The 23,114-nt window shown below is 37.8% G+C and overlaps 1 protein-coding gene across 9 annotated transcripts in view; it reads right to left on the bottom strand.

Annotated features, from left to right (window-relative positions):
• Positions 1–23,114, bottom strand: part of ERC2 (ELKS/RAB6-interacting/CAST family member 2) — a 532,276-nt gene that overhangs the window by 328,009 nt on the left and 181,153 nt on the right. For all 9 annotated transcript variants that reach the window (XR_012044651.1, XR_012044655.1, XR_012044654.1 and 6 more), the window contains one exon: positions 21,095–21,262. Coding sequence is in view for 3 of the 9 variants with exons in the window: in XM_072876309.1 (XP_072732410.1) it covers positions 21,095–21,262 (168 nt within the window). In the remaining 6 variants the exon portion in view is untranslated. The remainder of the gene's footprint in view (positions 1–21,094; positions 21,263–23,114) is intronic.

The raw sequence follows: 23,114 nt of genomic DNA, 5'->3' as shown, positions 1-23,114 counted from the left end.
GCTAAATCCGTAAGCGACTGAATAAAGAAAAAAAAAAATCTGAAGATACTACCGTCAGAGAGAAAGTGGGCATGCAAGATGAGAGACAAAGATGACATGATGCCTCTAAAAGAGAGAATTGGAAATCATAACAAATATGGGACCAGAATACAGAAAACAGCACATTGAATGAAAAAATGATGCTCTTACTACTGAACACTAAAGCTGTAGTAGCAACCAAATGTAAAGAAAATACCAGACAAACAAAAACAAGAGTTTACACAGATGCTGACATCTGGAGATGGGAATTTTCAACGAATGAAGAAATAAAGAACAGGAGACTGGAAGGGAGAGGTATGAAAGCTATGAAGAAGTAAGTAACAAACACTGGCAGTAGCATCAAACACAAAAGTAAAGGGCAGTTATAATTTGATTTGATCGGAAGGAAGGATCAACATTACATACCTAATTACAATCACGTCAAAAAACGTTTCTAAGAAAAATATGAGAAATGGTGAATTCAAGCCTGCTCAGAATTAAATTTAGTTCTACTTCAAGATATACACAACCTTTTTTGTATGAACAAAACCAAAATCTACAATACAGAGAACTAAAATAATTTCAAAGTCAGCGTCCATAGGTTTTTGACAACTGAAGTCTGAAATATTTCAGCCACTTTCACCACTATGTCATCAAATGCCTTTACTGCAAAAAATTACTATCATCACCTCTAAACAAGAGACACTTAACAAAAGACTGCCCAGAAAAAAATATCAAATGGATGTGTAAATTTCTAACCACCATGAAGATAAAAACTAGAAGAAGATGGCAACACCAGAAGTGGCTATCTCATCAATAAACTCCCAAGTCTGTCACCAGAACTCTACCAATTCTTGGGGTCCGTGCTGAATTCCCCACTAGCACCAACCAGGCCTCCAGGAGGAGAGAGCAGAATAACCAGGACAGGGTACTGCTCTGCTTGCAGATGGCTTGCTTCCTGTCTGAATTATTAGTAATGGCAGCAAGCTCTGCGTTCATTTTTTTCATATCTTTTTCTCTCAAACTGCAAAGTGTGAGATATTCTGAAAGCCATTATTGAGAATCCAGACACTTATTGTCCAATGTGACTTTCTGTTTTGGTTTGCTTTTTTCTTTCATTTTAAAGAAACAAATAAGGCTGAAAATTTCATATACAATTTTTATACCTAGGTTAACAGTTGGACTCGATGATCTTAAGGGTCTTTTCAAACCTAAATGATTCTATGATTCTATGAAATATTAATAATTGGCCCCAATACTTAATTGTTATTCTGGAAAGGGAAAACGGAAGAATTCATATTTTTATTTATATTTTTGTGTTTTTACAATGTCTGTAGTATGATTGCAGTAATATATGGAACTTGATTGCAAATACTTTATCAGAACTCCATAAAATAATAGGGAAACGCATTTCTTACATTTCCTTTTCCCATTAGTTGATAATTAAATGAACTGTTTTCAAAATTCTCACATACTTCATGGGTACAGTAACCCAAAAAGAAGTAAGGTCTTCACAGATTTGCAGTACCTGAAGCCCACTTTACACAGAAGCTCAACAAACAAAACCTCAGCCCTTGAACCCCTCGTAGCTCTCACAAAAACACATCGCTGTAGGGCTCTGCCACCTGAACAGGACTAACAGTTGCTTTGACACTGTAAACCCCCCATGGCAGGGCTGGAACTAGACGATCTTCAAGGTCCCTTCCAACCCAACCCATTCTATGATTCTAACTTACTACAAGTGTTTAGTCAGGTTTGCTTACACCAAATCTCTGTCCTGAGGAGCAAGTGATTTAGGAATACAGGGGTATTTTAAGGCCTAGAAGACATTCCTCCTGCTAAACAGTTTAGTCCCATATGTTCACTCTGTCTATCCATCCATTTGATAGTCCACTCGACACATTCACCACGGTACGGTTGTAAAGATGCAAAGAACAAAATGGATATGATTAACAAAGACGTGACATTTACAGTGATATCAAGCTTCTGAACAGGTGTTACACAGTAATTAAACTTTCCTAAAGTAGGCTGAGGAGAGCACATAAGTCAGTGGCAGAATCAAGAGATCTACTCGCATAATGTACAAGTATTTCCCATGTCATTATATGTTCTTTATGATTCAGTTTCTTAAATGTATGGAGTATCAACTGAGTATTAGTAAAATCTTAAGGAAAACAGTACAGAAGCATAAAGTATCATTATGGTATCTAAAAATAAATCAAATAGGATTGGAAGTTTACCTAAAGAAAAAAGAAAATATATGTGCCCCTTAATTTGGGACAGAAAAAAAGCTATAAGGAAGAAAAATAACTTATTAACTGTTGATCACTAAGAGAAAATGTCTGTCATCTACTGGGACACAGCCATATTCTCTGGTCAGTACCTGCAATAAAGTGTTATTATTTGGGACTAGAAAAAAATTTGTTATTCTATAATTGGAAACAGCCTACTATCTCATGTACATGTAGAAACTGAGAGCATCCTATTGCATCAATAAACAGAAGTAAATGCAAGTAAAATTGGGGCTCAAAAGTGATAAATATCTTTTCTTCTTCTTCTTCCAAAACAAGCATGTATGTTTGCTTTATTGTGCAATCACTGCAGGAAATATTTCACCCATTTTTACTTACTGTGAGATTCTAGATTCCTTCCATAATACAGGATTCAAATGTACGGGTAACAGGAAGGATTCAGAGGAATCAACAAGCATTAAAAAAGAAGGCGTGTGTGCTGAGTTTTCATACAGAGAGGAGAAAACTCCCCTAGGGCTGCTTCGGGAAGGGATCTGCCCTCAAGTCAGCTGATACTTTTACAGGGCTATAAAAGCAGGTCAGTGGGCAAACTGAGCCAAGAGAGGAGAAGGCTGTCACACAGAAAGGAGCTCCTGGACTGAAAGCTTGGCTTCTGTTGCCAGACTCCAGCTGAGAAAGAGCTGGAACTTAATGCTAAAATTAACCTTCACCAGGAAGCTAGCCAAAAGAAGCCTGGGCTGATAATATCCACTTGTGTATCTGGAAATACTCAGTCTCTGTCTCCTTCTCTTCAGGGACCAATAAATTCTCAGAACAAAACAGCTTGACTCTTGGACTCTTCTAAGCAGGACTCGCAGTCTTGTCAGACATCCATTGAAAAGTTTTTGCTCTCATTATATGTATTTACTGTGATATAATTCCAAATGCAATAGGTATTTTCCAGATAGTAAATATAATAATACAAAATGGACTAACACATAATTCCAGCTATGACACACGAAGAGGTGGACATTCATTCTTAACAGGCTAATGCTTCTTATAACAACCGTCTGTATGTGTTTAGGGCCAGATTTTCAAGCTGGGTTGGTTGGGTATGAACTCCTACATCTCACAACATTTTACGCGTTACAGGGTAATGACTGATTGCTGAACTTTTTCTGAAGTCTAGCCCAGTGGCATATTGAGAGCACCTAAAAATATGACCTGTATTACTCCTCCAAGTTAACCATGAAAAATCATACCTTTCTGCTCAATCCTACATTTCAGGTATTTGAAGACATCTGACAATTTGTTACTCATGGCCAGTTTTGTATTATTTGGTATAGGTACATATAAAATAAGATACGTTAGCTTACACAAGAATTTTTCAGGAAGATTTTGCATGAAAAAGGGTTACACTATGTAGTATGCAAGCCAGAGAAGCACATATACTCTGATATAAACACATGTAGAAAAAAGCTGCTTTGGCATACTTATACTTTTAATACAAGTCATTTAAGATGAGCAGTGATATACCTTTTAGTTTGTATCTTGTCATTCCTGTAATGTCTGTATCTATTGGGAAGACCTGGGGGCCTCTGCCCAGATTAAAAAATTACAGCAGGTCTCAAAAAGTTAACAGATGGTGGGAAGAGAGAGGCAGCAGATAAGTTGCATCGACAAGCACTGAGCAACAGAGAATACTGAAAAGGGAAGCTACAAAGGAAATAAGAGTAAGAATAGGCACCTCAGGACCTGCAGAAAGAGAGCAAGAGCCAGTTAGACAGTAGTATGGGAAGTCTTCCAGAGCAATGAACACAGAGAAATCAATATGCTGGATAACAAAATGGGAAGTAGCACAAGAAAAGCAAGCAAGCAAGCAAGCAAGCAAGAAAGCAAGAAAGAGAAAAAAAAAAACCCACAGATGTGTATGCTGTGCACATTATTTTAAAATACACAAATATATAAAGGGAAATATGTATATAGAAATAGAAGAATAACATAAGCTTTAAAACAGACGACCAATCTGTTCTGAAAGCAGATTTAGGTTTTGGTATCCGAAGTGTCACAAGAAAGAAGCTAAAGAGCATATTACCTCATTTTAAATAAAATTATTTCACTTTATAATATGTTACTAAAGTCAATGTAGTTATTAAAGACCAATATAGCCCTGATAAATTAATGAGAAGCATTCATCAGTGAAAACAAGGCAGTAAAACAGACGCAATCTCCATCAGTAAAAGACTAAAAAGAGTTTAGAAAAAATAACAGAAGGAATGATTCACCATAACTTATCCTGAGTTATAATGTTGCATATTTAGGAAAATTATTAAGACAGGAAAACAGATAGACATCCAGAAAAAAACTATTTCTTTTTAATTACAGAAAAGAGCCATCATCTAGAGTTCTGAATAACAGGCAGAAACCTTACAGACTGTACTTCATTTTGAAGTGAAAATGGTGAGCAGGCTGTGGTACAGAGAGGCTGGAAGCCTGGCTTAATCCCTAGAGAAAACGCAATGTTTTCATTCACTGTAAGAATCTCCTTCAAACCCGGCCTGCGGGCAGTGGAACGCACTATGATACTCTAAGATCCTGTCCAGGACCGTGGCTGTGTTACACCTAGCACTGAAAGCCTACGGTAATTGGATTTCCCTTCCCATTTGAAGGCTATCCAATCACTTAACACATCTCCTTGTCAATCTGATTTCATGCTACTCATCTTCTAAGTTTTACACTGTCCAAAATAATTTCTCCTCTTTTGTGATATTTATAACTTCAGCATATTAGAATAAAAAACTAAGCTCTATTAGTTTTAGCCAGATACCTGTCCCTGTCGGGTCTCCAACTATTCTTATCATCTAACTCTTCCGCATTGATATCATTGCGCTGACAATAAGATGTCTGAAATCAGGCACGGTTTTTCAGGTGGGATGACACAAAGGCCATCTAGAGAGAGGTTATCATCTTTTGTTCTGCTACCCAGTATTTCTGCAGACAGAACTACTGGCAATTTTTACTACCACATCCCATAGCAAATACTCTTCTAAACTGGTATTAATCACTCCCTTCAGCCTCCTGGCATTAAGACTCCAAATTCCTTTTTCAGGCTAGTCAACATTTCTTTTTCCCCGTCTGCATTTAAACTTTTTTTTTTTCCTAATTGAAATACTGAAGAATATTTTCTAAATGAAAATATTGAAGAAGGCCATATCCAAGATAAAAACCTGCCTTCTCATCCCAAGTAAGTTCCCCTCATCTTAACTGTAGTTGCCCATTTATCCTTCTTCATACCTCTTCAATCAACTTCAATCAATGCTAGGAAATTTTTTTATTACCTGGAGGATTTTTTAACTCTTATTCTTGCTCTCTTATGTTCATTCTTTCCATATTCACTCCAGAACTATGGTTTATAATAAAATATTTCTAGCCTAGAAAGTCACTACTCCATTGAGATATCATATACATCGATGCGGACAATCCAGTTAAAGAATTAACACCAAATTTAAACTCATAATCTGTAATCTCCCAGTTTTTCTTGCCTATTTTTCTTATACTTTTAATGTATGTACCTATGCATTGTAATACTTTCAGAATATCTGTTTTGTTTTTACTAACATCACTATGTATTTCTATTGATGGCTTAGGGTTACCATTTAAATCACCAGCTTGAGTGAAGGAAAAGAGTACTTTTATTTCCTTTCCTGGGAAGTTTAAAGAGATATTTAACATGCTTTGTAAGGTTTGAATTTGAAACTCAATACATCTCTCATATAAGCAACTCCGATAGTTTTGATTCCAATGGAAAGCCATAAAAGATACAAGAGTCTAGACAAAAGCAAAATAAATGCACATTTAAACATCACACTGTTCTACAGGACAGTGTAACAATTATGAGTATAGCAAATGTCTCACATTTACTGCAGCATGCTACAACTAATTTTGTTAGAAGACTCTGGCCATAAATTACATTTTAACAGTAATTATATATCTCCTTATATTAATAGTTTCATAACATGCCTTTTATGTAGAACTGTATGACAATATTAAGCATATTTGATAGAAAGACTTCAAAAGTACAGACAGATAATTCACTTGAGAGTTAATGTAAGCTTTATTTGATTGTTCCAGAACACAGAGAACTCTCAGTGTTCTTTCTTTAATTCAGAGACTTTCAGAAAAGTTTACTGCTCTTAATTCTAAATGATAAATTGATTGTATAGAACTTATAAATCACAGACATTTCACACCTGAGAGGAAAAAAAAGTGTAAGCACAGCACTTTAAAACTGCTGTCATCTTTAATCCTTAACTACATACCTCCTCCTACAGTCTTACGAAATTATTTCAGAGATATCCAATATTCTCTTATTTCCCAGTCTTCCTGTAAAATATTCTAAATAATAATATCATACTTCATCAAAATCAACAGAGGAACAATATTAAACTTTACACTTCCTTACTCTCAGAGTAAGTAATAAGGGGGCAGACAGCTTGAAGAGGGAGGAGGAAAGCCCTAAAAATGGAAAATAATTTTAAACGGAAAAAAAAAAAAAATCTATAATAGGAAAAATTTTTACATTGAAAGTAAAAATAACAGGTCTGCCCCCTAGCTACTATAAATAAAGGATGGCTATATGAATTCATTACAGCTATGTTGATTTGTACTAGAAGAGCATCCTGCCCTTACAAATTGCATTCAAGAGCTTATAATAGAGAATCCAGTTTCACATGGTACTATTTTATATGAGTTTCTTTAAATGCCAGTGGTAAAAAGTAGGAAAAAAACCATAGCAGTGGAGCTTAAACAGTTAGGCAGGAATTAATCAGAAATAATAATACCCTTTATATTGGAAAGTTTCCTTTTAGCTCCCTGGTTCCGGAGGGCATCTATATTCCTATATAAGGGACAGTGTAAGGACTTTACATGAAAGAAAAGCTTTGCAGAAGGATACCATATCTCCCTGCCCCCTTCTTTTAAAGATGTCTTTTCTTAATCATTCTAAATTAACATATGGTCAATGTACATAGGTTTATATCAATTAAGAGTTGAAGTGTTCAAAATGTTGTTCACCAGAGAACTAAGATTCTTGTTACTATGAGATGTAATTTAATATTTGCACTGTAGCTGCATGAAAGACAATGCACATATTAAGTTTCACCATTAGTTACTGCAGGCCAGACACAGCCTCTCGACGTATAAACTATCAAAGCACCACTAAACAAACTGAAACGTTAAACGCAGCAACTTGGATGGCTTTAATCAACATCTGCTGAACAGTTTAGATTTTCTATAGCAGCAAAGGTAACACAGCAATGCTTTCATATAAATGTCTGAATGGGAAGTAGAAATAATCTGAAGTAGTTCTGTGTTTAAGATAGATGCTTTTAGTATAAAAAAAGTCCTTTTTTTTCAATCTTTCACTGAATCTCCTTTATCGTGTTTCTCCTCCTAAAAACCAGCAGGTTTGTATGTATAACTTAGCCTCATTCTAATATCATCAACTATAAAAAAAATAAAGGAAAATTATTATATAATAGATCTATGACACAGAAATACTTTTTTCCCCCAAGTTTTTCATTAGGTTGTTGACACCTGGGGTTTATTAATCGATGTACCCATCCTTATTCATTTGGCTTTCTTCATTTCTGTCATTTATTGTAAAAGCCTTGATGAAAGGATCCATGCAGGCCACTCACTGTCCCTTTGGCAGTTACAGGAAGATTCATTGTAATATCCTGAAGATGCATTTGGAGATCACCTGCTATTGCAACGTCAGTGACACTGACCTCATACTATTCTAAAACTGATAACACACTTGTAATATTTTTTTCTCTGACGTGTGTTTCTTTGCTTTTTATGCAAGATATTTAAACGTTTATCTTAAAGAATTACATAGGAGGGTGAGAAGTTTCAGCAACTGTCAGATGCAGTTGTCTCTCCCATAGCGTTAAGCCCTTGTAGCTCCATGTTCACTTCTGCTACTACCTGAAACACGTGCCCCTCTCCGTGGCGGGGTTTGACAGACACTAGATAAAACCTCCAGAAGAGTGGGGAGTTAGAGTTTTCAGTTAAGAACGCTTTGAAGTCCTTTAGAGATGATGGCTATATCAAAATGTATTACACAGATTGACTACTTTATCTCTGCAGTTCTGCAAGCGCTAGAATTACTACAGAACTTAATTTTTGTCAGGATTTCTCCTCAAGAACATGTGCTTAACTTGAACTGTAAAATTCTTTTAAAAACTTGAGCATTGCTTAACAATGACACTACAATAGTCTGACACCACTTCCATTTTCAGTGTCTCCCATTCAGAAGATGATAGACACTACTAATGATGGGGACTCTTCAGATGACTGAATGATGGCCAGCTCAATGCTAAAAAACTGTCAGACACAGGGAATAGCTTATTCCAGAACTAAGCATATAAAGACATTATTTTCTACTGCTCTACTCAGAGAATTCTTATTTTAGCCTTAGTACAAAGAGTTAATCAGGTAGTCTATGAGTGTTAATCAGGTATTCTGCAAAAAGTATATTAAAACTTAAGCAAAACCAAGCAAATCCTCCTGTTCTGTTCCTGCCTTTTTGTGGTATGGGTTTTTTTTAAAGGTTTTGCAGCGGAACACTTAAGGCACAGTGATAAGCAGTGACTGTAGCACTGCCCATCCTCCCCCCACCCCAGATCCCCTCCCAACCCCCCCCAGATTTAGCCCTTACTGAGAAATACGCCCTGCAGCACAGGTAGCACAGGTCTCAATAAGAAGATACGTTTGTCAGCATTAAACACTGCTGTCAGCGTTACAATGTGCCCAAAGGAGGAATGCTCCTGCCTTGCCAAGGGGAGGCAATTCACAAGGATGAGGGTATGAACTGGTCCATCTCGCGGCCCCGCCTGCCACTAGCTGTCTATGGGGTGCCTCTTCTTCCCTCTCCCCAAAGCTGGAACGATTTACAGGGACTCACGGAAGGGGTTGCAATTCATACATTTCAAGGCAGAGGCTGTATTATACCACATTTCATAAAATGACAGTATATAAAAATTAGTAACAATTAAAGAGTGCTAACAGTGAAAGTTGCTGAACATGTAAAATGTCACGCAAGAAACCATGTTTTGTAAATCTAACACAACTTACAAGTCTAGCTCCCATGGATAGTTCACTGGGGTGATCTCTTTTGCAACTGAATTAGCAAACTCCTGCTTTCTATTACCTTCCTACGTAGTCTAGATTCTATACTTTGAAGTTCTTCACATTTGTTCAGCTGCTTACTATCACATCCACTTCCCGACATGCAAAAAATCTGAAACTCTCAAAAGTCACGGATGGGGTTTTTTTAAATAAACATTCAAATCAAGCTATTTATGGCTCCCGTGACAGCCACAACAAAAATCCAGACTTAACCATAGATTAAGATTTTGGGATAGGTCACAGCAGGTTTTTCACTCAAATTTAAAATGTGCTTTTACATACTCTCAATCCTGCCTATCAACAAGCAGCTGCTCTAAGATGAATAGTTCACATACGCACGTGGACCTTTAGCAGCTTCTCACCCTCACCCAAGCGCAGCAGCAGGCACCGCAGAGCGCGATGTGCAGGCGTTCCGCGGTGCACAGCCACTGTGGCAGGGGGTTAAACACAGAGCGGCACAGGGCTCTGTGCCTGTCTGGGGACATGAATGGAGATTTCTGCTGTCAAACCAAGGCATCTCCTCGGCAATCAGTATAGTGGGCCTGATTCTCCTCCCAGATAAATAAGGGTTTTCACTAGCATAATTACCTTTAGTAAATTTACTGCAGATTTATTCCTAAGTGAATGGGAAATAGGCCCAATATTTCTTTCATATATAAAAGATGACGCAATGTTATGCCATTTTTCTTTTTACTTTCCAAGAACTGCTTTACTCCATTCTCTTTATTTCACTTTGATCTTAGCACTGTGCCTGGCTAGGCGTTAAAAATTAAAGTCAGGTGTGCTAGAAGGAAGTGAATTAGATTCAGATTCCATTCTAAAGTTGGATTTATTCTACTCATATTCAAACATACCACTGCCGATTCTACCACCAAGAAATACATACTACTTGGCAACAAGAAAATTATCAAAGCAATCTGACCAAATTGGCACCACTAGCTCTGGCTACATCTGGTAACAATAATATGAAGGGAGAAGCATGAAGATAACGATTCCCATTTATTGTTACCATTAAACTTATCTGCATGCGTACTCTTAAGTCTTTGAACTTCATGCTTTCATAAAGCCAATAAGAGCTCCACTCAAAGGTGAGGGGTGATGCTTTTCCAAAAGTGATAAAATATCCAATTTACTAAGGTATTAGAGTCTCTAGTCACAGACTGCTCAGTCAGACGGACAGCAATGGAATACCACCAGGAAAGCATGACTGCCAACATCAAGGAGCTCTAGCAACGCAGAAATTAAGGTGTTTGATTCTATGCCAACAAAAGAGTAGAAATTTAATATACTGCAAAATTGGTAAAAACCAACTGCTAATGTATAAGTCTACTTTTTATATTTATTAGGAAATGTTTCTTTTTATTTCCAGATGTAACAAACTTCGATATACATTAGGTCAAGTTGCGGATCAACTATAACAGCCTATCCTAGCAAGGAGAGGAACAAGGGCAAGGGGATCTCCTTTCTTATTTCTTATCCTTACCTGAGGAAAAGGTCAGGATGGTTTATCACATTAACAAGTTATTCAGTCACTACATTGCTAAATATTTCATGCATCAGACTATGCAAAACATTAATCTCTCAGTCAAAAGAGGCTCAAAATCATACATAAAACGTACCATTTCTGAATCACTCAAGATTTAAAATTGTCTTCTCATGGATTTTACTGCATATAATTAACAAGCTGACGAACTTATGTTCCTAGGAAGCATTTCATAAAACTCTGATTTGTAATTTTCTAGCCATTTTTAGCTAAAATATGCTAAAAAGGAATAAGGATCATTAATAAAAACTTGGTAGCAACACGTTTGAAACAGTGTACTATAACCATGATACAGAATCATACAGACTGTTTATTTAGATTCAAAATTTATCATTATACTTTGCATATAAGCAATGTTAGTAAACTTTGAACTGTGTCTGAGACTTAGTTTTAATACACCAAATTCCAGTATGGATGGTGCATTAGTTCAAATGAAAACAAATAAATAATATCCAAATATTTTGTTTGCTCAGTTTTGTAAATAACATCTTCACTGTGCCTGAGCAGGAAGTAATTACAGCTTTGAAATACTTCTAGCATTAACAAAAATCTCCCCAAACTAGCAGCATGGACAGTTGCTCCTGCTATGCAGGTAGCAGTAAGAAGTATATATAACATCTCCAAATATACTAGCCAGACGGGATGCACGGTTCCCAGCTTCACAAAGGATTATGCTGAAGGTGACAATTTATGTATCCCAAAGAAAAAAGATAGAAGTTAAACATCTCTACCAATATCGGTGTAATCACAGTTAGGCTGTGTAACAAAACATGATACGCAGAATAAAACAACTGTTGCTTTAGTTAAAGTATTACTGGGCAACATATTCCCAGCTTGCCACCTTACATATTCTGAAGCTAGAGCTATGCTTTTAACATACATGCATTTATTCTACTGCAGAATATGCCTAAAATGGTAATCTAATCCAGCAGGTCTAAATTTTGGAGCAGAGAGTACTTCCTCTACTCAGTCACAACATACCCAGAGAAATGGCTGCTGATTCAGAGAGGCAGCTGCAGCGTGTTCCTCTGAATCCCCCTTTTCAATGCCTGTGTCAGTCAGAAAAAGTGAGAAGCCACCCAGTGTGCTAGTTTTGGCTGGGACAGAGTTAGTTTTCTTCCTAGTAGCTGGTGTAGTGCTGTGTTTGGGGTTTCGTACGAGAAGAACGCTGGTACCACGCTGATGTGTTGGCTGTCGCTAAGCAGTGCTCACACTGGTCAAGGACTTTCCAGCTTCCCGTGCTCTGCCGGGCGCACAAGGGGCTGGGAGGGGGCCCAGCCAGGACAGCTGGCCCCAGCTGGCCCAAGGGCTGTTCCAGACCATATGGCCTCATGCGCAGTATAGAAACTGGGGAAGAAGGAAGGGGGGACGTTTGGAGCGATTACGTTTGTCTTCCCAAGTCTCCGTTACGCGTGATGGAGCCCTGCTGTCCTGGAGATGGCTGAGCACCTGCCTGCCCGTGGGAAGGAGTGAAGGAATGCCTTGCTTTGCTTTGCTTGCATGCGCAGCTTTTGCTTTTCCTATTAAACTGTCTTTATCTCAGCCCACGAGTTTTCTCACTTTTACTCTTCCAATTCTCTCCCCCATCCCACCGGGAGGGAGGGAGTGAGCGGCTGGGGGGGCTGAGCTGCCGGCTGGGGTTAAACCATGACACCCAGCATCCTTCCTCCCTACCACAAATCAGTCACCTGGAGCGTGGAGCTTGAAAGAGCTTTCAGGAAAAAGATTAGCATGTTTGTGCAAAACTTTGGGTTTGTGCAAAACTTTGTTCCATGGGCTACTTTTTGAAAGATCTGATTTTCTGTCACTGTTGTCAAGGACTCAATGGTAAATGGCTGGCAGGTATAAAACCAGCTGAATCTGGCATGTTGAGGCAGCTAGGGAGTAGTCAGGCTGCCACTCAAAGATGCGGTTCCAGGAGCAGTGAATCACATGATATCCACTCTCCTCTCAGTCAGCAGCTGAAAATTCAAAACAAAGCCATGACAGCAGGATACCTCTCTAATGTAAAATTATTCTCAATTGCATTTATAGCACTCTACCTTATCATTTTTAATTCCAATCAGCAGATTTCTACTACATTTCTTGGAAGACTATTTCACAGAAAACTATATTTCTTCTCTTATGCAATTCCAGTTCTCCCTCATTCTTTTTCAGATATATAAGTAGTCATCCATTTCCCTAAATAATTCCTTTGTGTTCTTCGGCACCTCCCAAATAAGACAACGTCTACTTGCTTTTTGCCCAGTCACACTATACATAATTTCGGTCTTTCACACTTCTAAAGAAATTTCCTCCAACTCTATTGAAAAGAAAATATTACTCTTCACACAGCTTAAAATTCCCAGCATGCGAGTTGGCTGCTTTCTCGGCATGAATAAAACTTAGGATCTTATTTAAAGATAACTTTGTTAACTAGTACTGACATTGCAGAGCCGAATGGCAGCTTCCTTCCTCGCCAACAGCGCTGGCGTCACGCTAGCGCTATGAAACCCTCAGGTCAGTATCTCATGGAGCTCAGCCCTACTTCACAAATGGCGAACTAAGAGCACTTCCATACGCTACGTCTGACCTGAGTCTTGAACTATTCGCTTCTCTTCATTTGAGCTGCGTGTGAAGAACCCTCTCAAAACTAGCTAGCATAGCTCGATCTAGAATAACTTACGCTATTTACACTTAAGGATTTATCTTTCAAATTCTAAATACATGTGACCTATACATAGACATTTACTATTTCCCAAAAAGTCATCTTTTTTAATCTCTCATTTATATATTGTCCTACATCATATTTTAGATCTTACAACTGATTGCCTCCTTTCTGCATATATAACTACATTTAGAAAGTTAATAATGTATTAGTTAATAACGTAGGCAGTAATAGTATCATACTACTGTGCTAAAAACTACACAAACATAAATATATGACAGCATCTTTTCAAAGCACTTATTTCTTATTTCAGCCTATTTCTTCAAATAACTAGTACTTTTTTCACTTTCACTAACAATCTCTTACCCTATAGCTTCCAAATGAATTAAATGATATATCCAAAATGCTCAGTTTTCCATAGGTGGCATACAAAGGCAGCCAAATTATTATTTTTAACTTTTAGAATTTTAAAATACAATTGGGATTTTAAATGCCGTAAACAAACAGGCTCCTTTAGTACCTGTTCGGAGATGTATATTACTGGTACATGAACCAGACTAGTTTGACCAATTGCAGTTTGACCCCGTTTCTTGAAAAACTGCATAAACGTTGCTTCTTGTAATATTTTCTGCCAAGTGAAGGCCATCGCAAAGAATAGATACTTCCCCCTCATATTGGGGCAATAATTACTGTAAACTAAGACATGCTCCCAGTTTCAGCTACTCATACTGAAACCTAGTGACACATCTGAGTTCTTCCAAACACCTGGTACCAAACATCTCCAGCCATTTCATTAATTTGTCACCTGCCATTGATAAAGAGGAGACCTGCTTAGACATGATTATTATGAGCAGATCTCCAAACAACTTTAACACCAAGACCAGGTGCAGTCAATATTTCTTCACTTACTTGAGGGTCCATGATTTACAATATACCTGATATTCAAAAATATACCATGTTTACAGAACTGGCATGAGATAAAACAGTTTTAGATTTTGTAATCTCATGAAACTTCATTTGAGGAATTCAGTGATTTTCTCCTATCAAGACAAGTGCTTACTTTCAAATAGGTCAGTAAGCAGAAGCACATGACCCAACTATTCTCCTTTTGAAGTGTAGACTTGAACAAAAGCAGCAGTAGCAAGCAGGTCATCAGGAGTGGGGGGGAGCAATAAAATGCTGGGCTTCTAGCTTCAGTGGGTAACAAATTCATTGGAAAAGACAGTAGATTCAATCACAGACTGGAAAACTTTATAATGATCATGGATTTTAAGGTGCAAGGACTTACCTAGACTCATAGCTATGGTTTTAGGCTGGATGATCATTCAGGTTGGCTGCACTAAGTGAACCTATATTAAGTCACATATTTCCAGTTACCTTTTATAACCTGTAAAAACTTAAAGTGTAGTGTGTTACAAAGAATGGGAAATTAAAGAAGCTAAAGGAAAGTGAAGATGATCACTGCCTCTGATCCTAACGACATTGTTCTCAAGTGTCTCGGTGTACAGGCCGAGAGCATCCAAACGCCTGCACTGGTTAGGCTTGAGTTTTTTCTGTATTTTTCAGATAGCCTTGATGTGTACCACATGCAAAGTTTAAGGGTCCCAAGGCTGCATTTTATTGTGCAGAATCATTGAGGATCCATTTTTTTGACAGTGTATTGGGATCAATAACACCACCACCCTGGCTGAACAATTGGCTATATTTAGTTCAATCTCACTTTCAGATTGCCTTATCTGAATAACATAACGTGATTTGGCAAAGCTGCAAGCGTAAGCAGCCAACTGTCGTGGTTTAGCCCCAGTCAGCAACTAAGCACCACCCAGCCGCTCGCTCACCCCCCCACCCCTCCCCGGTGGGATGGGGGAGAATCTGAAGAGCAAAAGTAAGAAAAATTGTGGGCTGAGAGAATAACAGTTTTATAATTGAAATATTATAATAATAATAATAATAATAATAATAATAATAATTTGTAATGAAAAGGAAAATGAGAGAGAGAGGGGGGGGAACAAAACCCAGGGGAAAAACAAACAAAAAAACAAGTGATGTAACCGCTCACCACCCGCTGACCAACACCCAGCCGGTCCCCGAGCAGCGATCACTGCCCCCGGCCAACTCCCCCAGTTTCTATACCGAGCATGAGGCCATATGGTCTGGAACAGCCCTTGGGCCAGCTGGGGCCAGCTGTCCTGGCTGGGCCCCCTCCCAGCCCCTTGTGCGCCCGGCAGAGCACGGGAAGCTGGAAAGTCCTTGACCAGTGTGAGCACTGCTTAGCGACAGCCAACGCATCAGCGTGGTACCAGCGTTCTTCTCGTACGAAACCCCAAACACAGCACTACACCAGCTACTAGGAAGAAAACTAACTCTGTCCCAGCCAAAACCACAACACCAACGAAATACAATTTTCTAAACCAAAGTACAATTTTCTAATACTCAGTACACTGAACACTGTATCCTTAAAGTGGGCATATATTATTAGAAGAAACATTTCTTAACGTAATACACAAGTGAATAGTCACCATAGCAGCTTTGAAACATTAAAATTTTCATGTTACACCAGAATGACTCCCTAATTCTTTTTTAACACCACTGGTAATCTGCAGTCAGAACATTGGTCTGTTTTACAGAACAGCTTATTACTTCAGAACTTGTTGTCTCACTCCAGAAATACAACAGAACTCTGATTTGGTAATTGCAAAACCCCAGTTCACATAACAGTCTATTTACAGTGTTCTGATAGAATTTGACGACATTAATAATGTCCTTCATCATGCCATCCATCATGACCCCTTTACGGGTTTATGAAAGCATGCTCCCAACTGATTAAACCATGGAAAAAAAAAAAAAAAACAAAAAAAATCAAAGGCATCTTTATCAGCAATGTGCTTGCACTTTCTACTTGTTAAGATCAAATGAAAGAAATTGGTCTCTTAGGTCTTCCTGGACCATTCTGGATTCAGAAGTTTCCATTTCGGTGGTGTTCTCAGCCCCAATTCCTGCATCAAGCAATGACAGCGATGCAAATTTCTAAGCACAAGAGTAGGACTCGTGTTTACGCTGGCATGCTCCTAATCTGACCGTATGTAAATGTCCTCTTTTTTGGAAGACAGCTAACAGTAATGCATACAATTAATTGTACAATACATTTTAATTTAACACGAACTGGACAATATCACCTGGTGTGCACAGTCCAGCCACTCCAAGTACAGATTCCAATTATTACATGAGAGCTAAGACTTTATGACATTTCCTACAAATGCTAATTAGCTGGTAGGTTAGGGCCCTCAGTCATGTAGCACTTCATCAATCACTTAAAGCTTAAACTATTAAAGATGGAAACTGTAACATTTTACATGAAAAGTTATGTTGCAAGTCAAAGTAGAATATTATATTAGCCCCCCTTTACATGGTGTTCTTTTATAATAGCCCCCGCAAAAGAATTTCCACAAGCTGTCGTCCTAATACGATCCAGGTCTACATCCTCCACACTGTTCTTGTCTCAACAGCTACTGTTTTCAACACCGAGACTCATACTTCAGAGTATATAATTGGTTTTGTAAAATACCTACGGATTCCTAGAGGACAAAACACACCAGGTATAGCCACTGTATGAAAGTGAAAATTTGGGAGCAAAAAGGGACACGAAAGAATCTTCATCAAGTTCAGCACTTCTGCTCTTCAGCCTACAACTCAGCCATATTCATAGAACTTGCACGTTCTGGTAAGAAATACATAAAGATTTCTGAGGTCTGCCCCTCTGCATGCTAAACTGACAGATATGAGGTGTAAGACTAGCTTTGCCAGGTTAAACAAGGCTATTAAAACAGCATACCCAACTTTACTGGCACTAAAATGGAACAGTGGTGCCAAAGATCCTAAAAGAAAGAAATATTAAGTAATATTGCACCTCTGACATTGACATAAGTTTATTATTACTCCATGCCAATCTACCTTGATCCAAATCCTCTGAATGCATGCTCTTGCAGTGCTGGGCCTCCCTTAAGCCCGCAAATTATACTGAAGAGCGTAGCTGTTTTTCAATTTGGTCAAAAATTACACCAAAACCACTGCATGGAAGGACAATGCATCATTAGCTCATCATCAAGCCCACTAGTCTTTTCTGCAGCACGTTGCCTTGTATGTGTTCCTGTGCCATCCTGTGGGACTCGCCACAGTTGTTTTGTTGCCAATGTTTCTGTTTCTTCCACACCTTTGGTAGGGAGTTCTCAACAGAACCTGTCCCATCCTCCAAGTATAACAGCTATCCAGAAACGAGAAGACACAGCTCCGACTTTGAAAGGGAGCTTTTCTGGTTTTGCTTTGGTCTCCTTTGTATTTTTCAACATGGCACATAACAGTAATGTACACAAGAGAAAGAATATAGAATTAGAAATTGCATCTTTCCAAGTTACGTATTCCTTCCTACTCAGTTTCAGGTTATTATTGACAGAAATATTTTTAAGCACTATATACAAATTCTTCCTTCTTCAATTACTTGAATACAACCATTAAAACAAATACTATTTTAGGCTGAGTGAAGCACTTCAGGCTCAGTGGAGAAAGATGTAGCCATCTATCTTGCATCAACAAATGAAGGCACTAAAATAACTGGTTATTCACAAGTCCTCATATCAAAAGTAAATAAAAATGCACAGATAGAAAATTTGGCCCTGCACAGAAAAAATAAAATGAAGACAAGCATTATAATATTACAGTTCAAAACTGGAAAGAAAAGAGGTACATCAGACAATCTTTTTCTTAAAGCACAGCATCCACTACTAGACTATCTGAAAATCCCTGAGAAGTGACTGTTCAAAAATATTACAATAAGAATACTACAGCGCTAGGAATTACTACTATACAGAGTCCAACGTATTTCTGAAATAACACATGACCGAATGAACAATCTGCCTATGGCCAAAAAGGAGCTGTGCTCCCTTTGCCTTTGACAGAACATAAAGACTCTATGAGGTATGAATGCCCTGGGACACATAACTTCATGTGGTGAGGATAAAATTATCTAGAACAAAATGGCACTAATGCCAGGAAAGCTTCTTGAAAAAAAAGGAGACAGACACTGAACGTCTTCCCTTCTACACACAAGTATCGTGGTCCAGAGATGAGACTGCATCTGCTGCCGAGGATGCTGGGATGCTCAAGGAGGCTAACCATGAGGAGCCTCGATCTAATAAGCACTGCCAAAGTGAAGTTGAACACGTGGGTTAACTAGACAAGTAGATTATTCTTTTTTTTTTCAGATTAATCTAAAAGCCTGGATTTCCATTGGTGACATACAGAATTATCTACTTCAGAATTGTACCCCAGACACATCAAAAGTAAACAGTGAAAGCATCCTTTATAGTATCATACCCCAGCTTTATTTAAATAGCAGGGGTAACTAGAGCACGACGATATTTCAATCAATATCTTTTCTCTAGTCAAATTATCTGTGAGTGAATTTACCTCCAAACATATTGGAAGCACGGCACAAGTAAAATAATGATCCAAAGCTGAAAATGTGACCTAAGGGTCATTTTAAAAACGTATTTGCCAAATATGATATTCTTTTCCTATAAGGAAAATAATGGTGTAATGATGATCGGATATTAGCATTTTTGGGCATGCTAACATCTACATATCAGATAATGTGGTTCTTAAAAATGCTTCAGAGAAGCAAATCTACGCATAACTTTTACGTGATGTAAATGAACTATTTTTCTCTCTTTTTTTTTAAAATAATCATCATAATCCATTCTTCTCTAAGTAAAGCCACTATTTAGCCCATAGCAGAAAAACTGAACATCAGAAGTCCCCTGCTGAAGCATATTTATCAGAATAAAAACCTCAAAAATATTCAGGTGCTACTTCCAGTTTTAAAGAATCAATTTAGTACTAACTCCGACTTTGCACCTCGTAGTTAGCATGATTTATGTATCACATCGTATACCTGAGCTTACAAGGCTATAACATGTGTTTACTCTCTGATTTAGTGAAGAGAGAGAACGCCGTTTGCAAGGGATTGTTTCATTAAGAAGCAGGTGCAAGAGAGGCAAGACCATCTGCAAGCCTGATAAAAGAGCCACAATGTATTAAAACCAGAAACACACACAGTGTTGCATATTTCTGAGCACACAGCCATGACAGATAGTGCCGACAGCTCTGTGAGAAGTCATAGTCATCACACAATTTTGACCACTGAATCCACATTCCTCCTACTGATCCATTTCCTCAAGATCTAAATACAAGACCAACTGCAAACTGTTGGGTTGTTTGGGGTTTTTCAGAATACAAACCGTAAGAAAAGATGCATTCTTTTCTTCAAAAATCTCAAGCGATGTCCAAAACTAATTAGCTTTCAGCACAGGATAAAAGGCTTGCAGTGTGCTATCTTTACATCATCAGCATTGCTAACAAGGCAAATATTCAGAAATAAGATTAAAGTGGATGAGTATCTATATTCCAGTCTTGATAGGCCTTATTGCCTGGGCCTGAAAAAGCAGGCTTCTCAGATTCTGGAAAATAAGGACTTAGCTTTTTAAAGACTGTTTAACCCATTGCAGACAAAAGCACAGCTAGACCATGTGAACCCTATATGAATCCTGGAGGAAAACCACCGTAACGTGAACTACCTACATCATAATAATAGAGTAAGGAGTAGACATTCTTTGAGTGGCTGTAAATGGAGGGAAGAAGTAATAGTAAAATGTATTTGATGCCAGGAACTTTTTCTCCATTTATCTGTATGCTCACGAGTCCATCTGTATATGATAAAGAGCAATACACACGACACACAGAGAACATACCTGCTAGCATAAATAGTTTTGTGAGTGTGAGAAAAAAGATATCGTAAAGAAACACTCTACGTGGAAACTACAGTGATTAAATCCAACTTCCCAAAGAGAGTAAATGCACTTAGCTAAATTTGTGGAAAATTAGAAATAAGACTAATAAGGCTGTTTGGAGAGAGCCTCCCTTCTTGATGTCTTTAGCTCACAGGAAAAGCAGATAACTGACTTAATTTAGGTTCTCTCCCCGCTCCCCTCCTCCCCCCAAAAAAAAAGTCTTTAAAGAAAAAAAACAGTATCCTGATCTTTTAGCAGTCCCACACATTTTATTTACATTGTTTGGAAAGAGTAGTACTCAGTGTTAGTAAGGATAACGGAATCACTCATGTCAAGGAGTAAGAAGTTTTGTCACAATTTTTAGGACTTTCATTTAACTCCAATACTTTTGTGGAAACGGCAGCACCTACTATTTTTGTGATATAATATAATTAAGATATAATACTATAGAAATGATCCCATGGAAAACAGTAACACAGATTTTATATTAGAGAACTACTTGACTATTACAGACTTACTCCTTGCATTTTTTTAATCTATTAAAATGCTATAAGAAATAAATATATTTCCTTTAAATGTGCCTCAAAAGTTTTACAACATATCCTTTCATCGGTGATCTTACCTTTTTTTGAAGGACATTAATTTTTCTTTCTTTTACTTCCAACATGTCTTTCATATCTCGAATCTCTCCAGCCAGGGTTCCTTTCTCTTCTGTGAGGTCTTGAAGTTGTTTTGTTTTTTTATTGAGAAAGGTTTCCTTTTCTTCCAATCGTAACCGCAAGGCATCAACCTACAGCAAGTAAATCAAATGTATTTAGGTTTTAGTAAAGATCATTAGCATATTTTTTTTTCTAATACCCTTTTTTTAATGTCACTTAAGAAATGTTTTATTTCTTTTCTATGTAGATTTTCCAGCTTTATCTTGAACTAAGAGGTTCTTTTACTTGTTAAAATGTAAAAAAAAATGAAAGCACTTTTAGCACCAAAGCATGAACAGAAAAAGTAGAATAGTCAAAACATGAAATAGCACTAAAACAGTCCTAACTTGACATATGCATAAAGGACTCAAAAAAATCATCTTGACTTATTAAATATATAACTAATTGAAAATAGTATTCTGTATCCTGTATTTAATTTGCCTGGTAAAGCCATGAAGTGAGCAATCAGATACTACAGTCACTACACAGGTTTGGGCACAGATCAGTAATCTAGAAACAGCATTATTTAACAAAGACACGGCAAACAGGGAAACGATAAGGTTCTTCACTTTTCTTCAGCGATTATCGCATAAGCCTCTTAGCAAATGGGCCTTGCTGTACTTTTCTGTAGTGAGCACAAATCCCTGTCAACCAAAATAAGGGCTATTCCAAGGATTTTTCCTAAGCAGAAATGTCTCAATAAAAGAACCTCGCCAAATTGCTCTGCATTACATAACTGCTTTTTTCCTTTAGAAACCCTAAAAAAAATCCAAAATAAAGGAAAAAAATTAAAAGCATTCTAACAGCCCAGATGACGTATGTGGCCTTGATTTTCTCATTTCTTGCTGTACAAATGCTCAAGCATGCAATTTTTTGTTCTCTTAATGCAATTCAAACAGTTCTCAAATTATGGTCAGGCAAATACTTGCCAGTGGTCTGGAAAAAATCTGTAGATCACTTGATACTGGTTACTCTTTGTATACAGTTGTTTCTGTAAGCAGCTCTACTGCTAATTACAATTAAAAGCTTGGGTACCCATAAAAGCATTTGGAAATAAGGAGGAAAAATAGCTGACTCTCCTCCGGGGGGGCGGGGGGAAGCAGCAGCCACCTTCAAGGACAGCAGCATAAATATTATCATCAAAAAAGAGAAAAACATTTGGTGAAGCAAGGAACAAAGTGGCGAGAAAAAGGAAAATCTAAAAGACAGGGTACCGGTTCAAGGAAACGGAGGAGGAGGGAACTGGCTCTTTGGGGAGTAAGATCAAGAAAGAGGAAAGTACGCACAACGTGGAAAGGCAGACGTGGCCACCGCAGTAGGCATATACACATGGATCCAGGCGGAAACACACACAAAATCTCAAAATAGGGGAAGAAGCAAAGAGCTAGAGAGGAAAGCAACTTTTTTCAAGTAGATTTAACAATCCCACTTCACAGCTTCAAATTCCTAGTACCTTTTTTAGTAATACCTTTCTACATAAGCACTGCCTAGAGTAATGACCACAAGGTAAGGTATGGCTGCGAATGGAAAAGGCGTTACTCTTCGCACTGCGAAGAGGAGAGGAAGCAGTCACTGTCAAGATGCTCACTGGTACAATCTTTGAGAACTTCTAATATACTACTCAGACTATTGGCTCTCAAGAACTTTCAAAAAGGTATTCAAAGTAAGAGATCTTGTCACAGTTTCCTTAAATTAAAATATAATAATGGAATGGAATAAAGCAAATACTTCAGTGGTCGTACAATGACGTGATGGTGAAGTGGAGATGAAACCATAAGGTGAAATTGCATGCAAAAACTGGAAAATGAGGTTTTGCAAGTTTTAATGGTGTAGCTTTTTATATAGTAGAGAAGAACAAAACAATGAGGAATCAATACTGTAATAATTCAAGAATATAAAGACACTGACTGTAGAATGCAGGGGCTTCAAAATATGATGCATGTA

This window comes from Ciconia boyciana, chromosome 11 (assembly GCF_034638445.1).
Source record: "Ciconia boyciana chromosome 11, ASM3463844v1, whole genome shotgun sequence".
Lineage (NCBI taxonomy): Eukaryota > Metazoa > Chordata > Aves > Ciconiiformes > Ciconiidae > Ciconia > Ciconia boyciana.
This window is presented reverse-complemented; position numbering and strand designations above follow the sequence as displayed.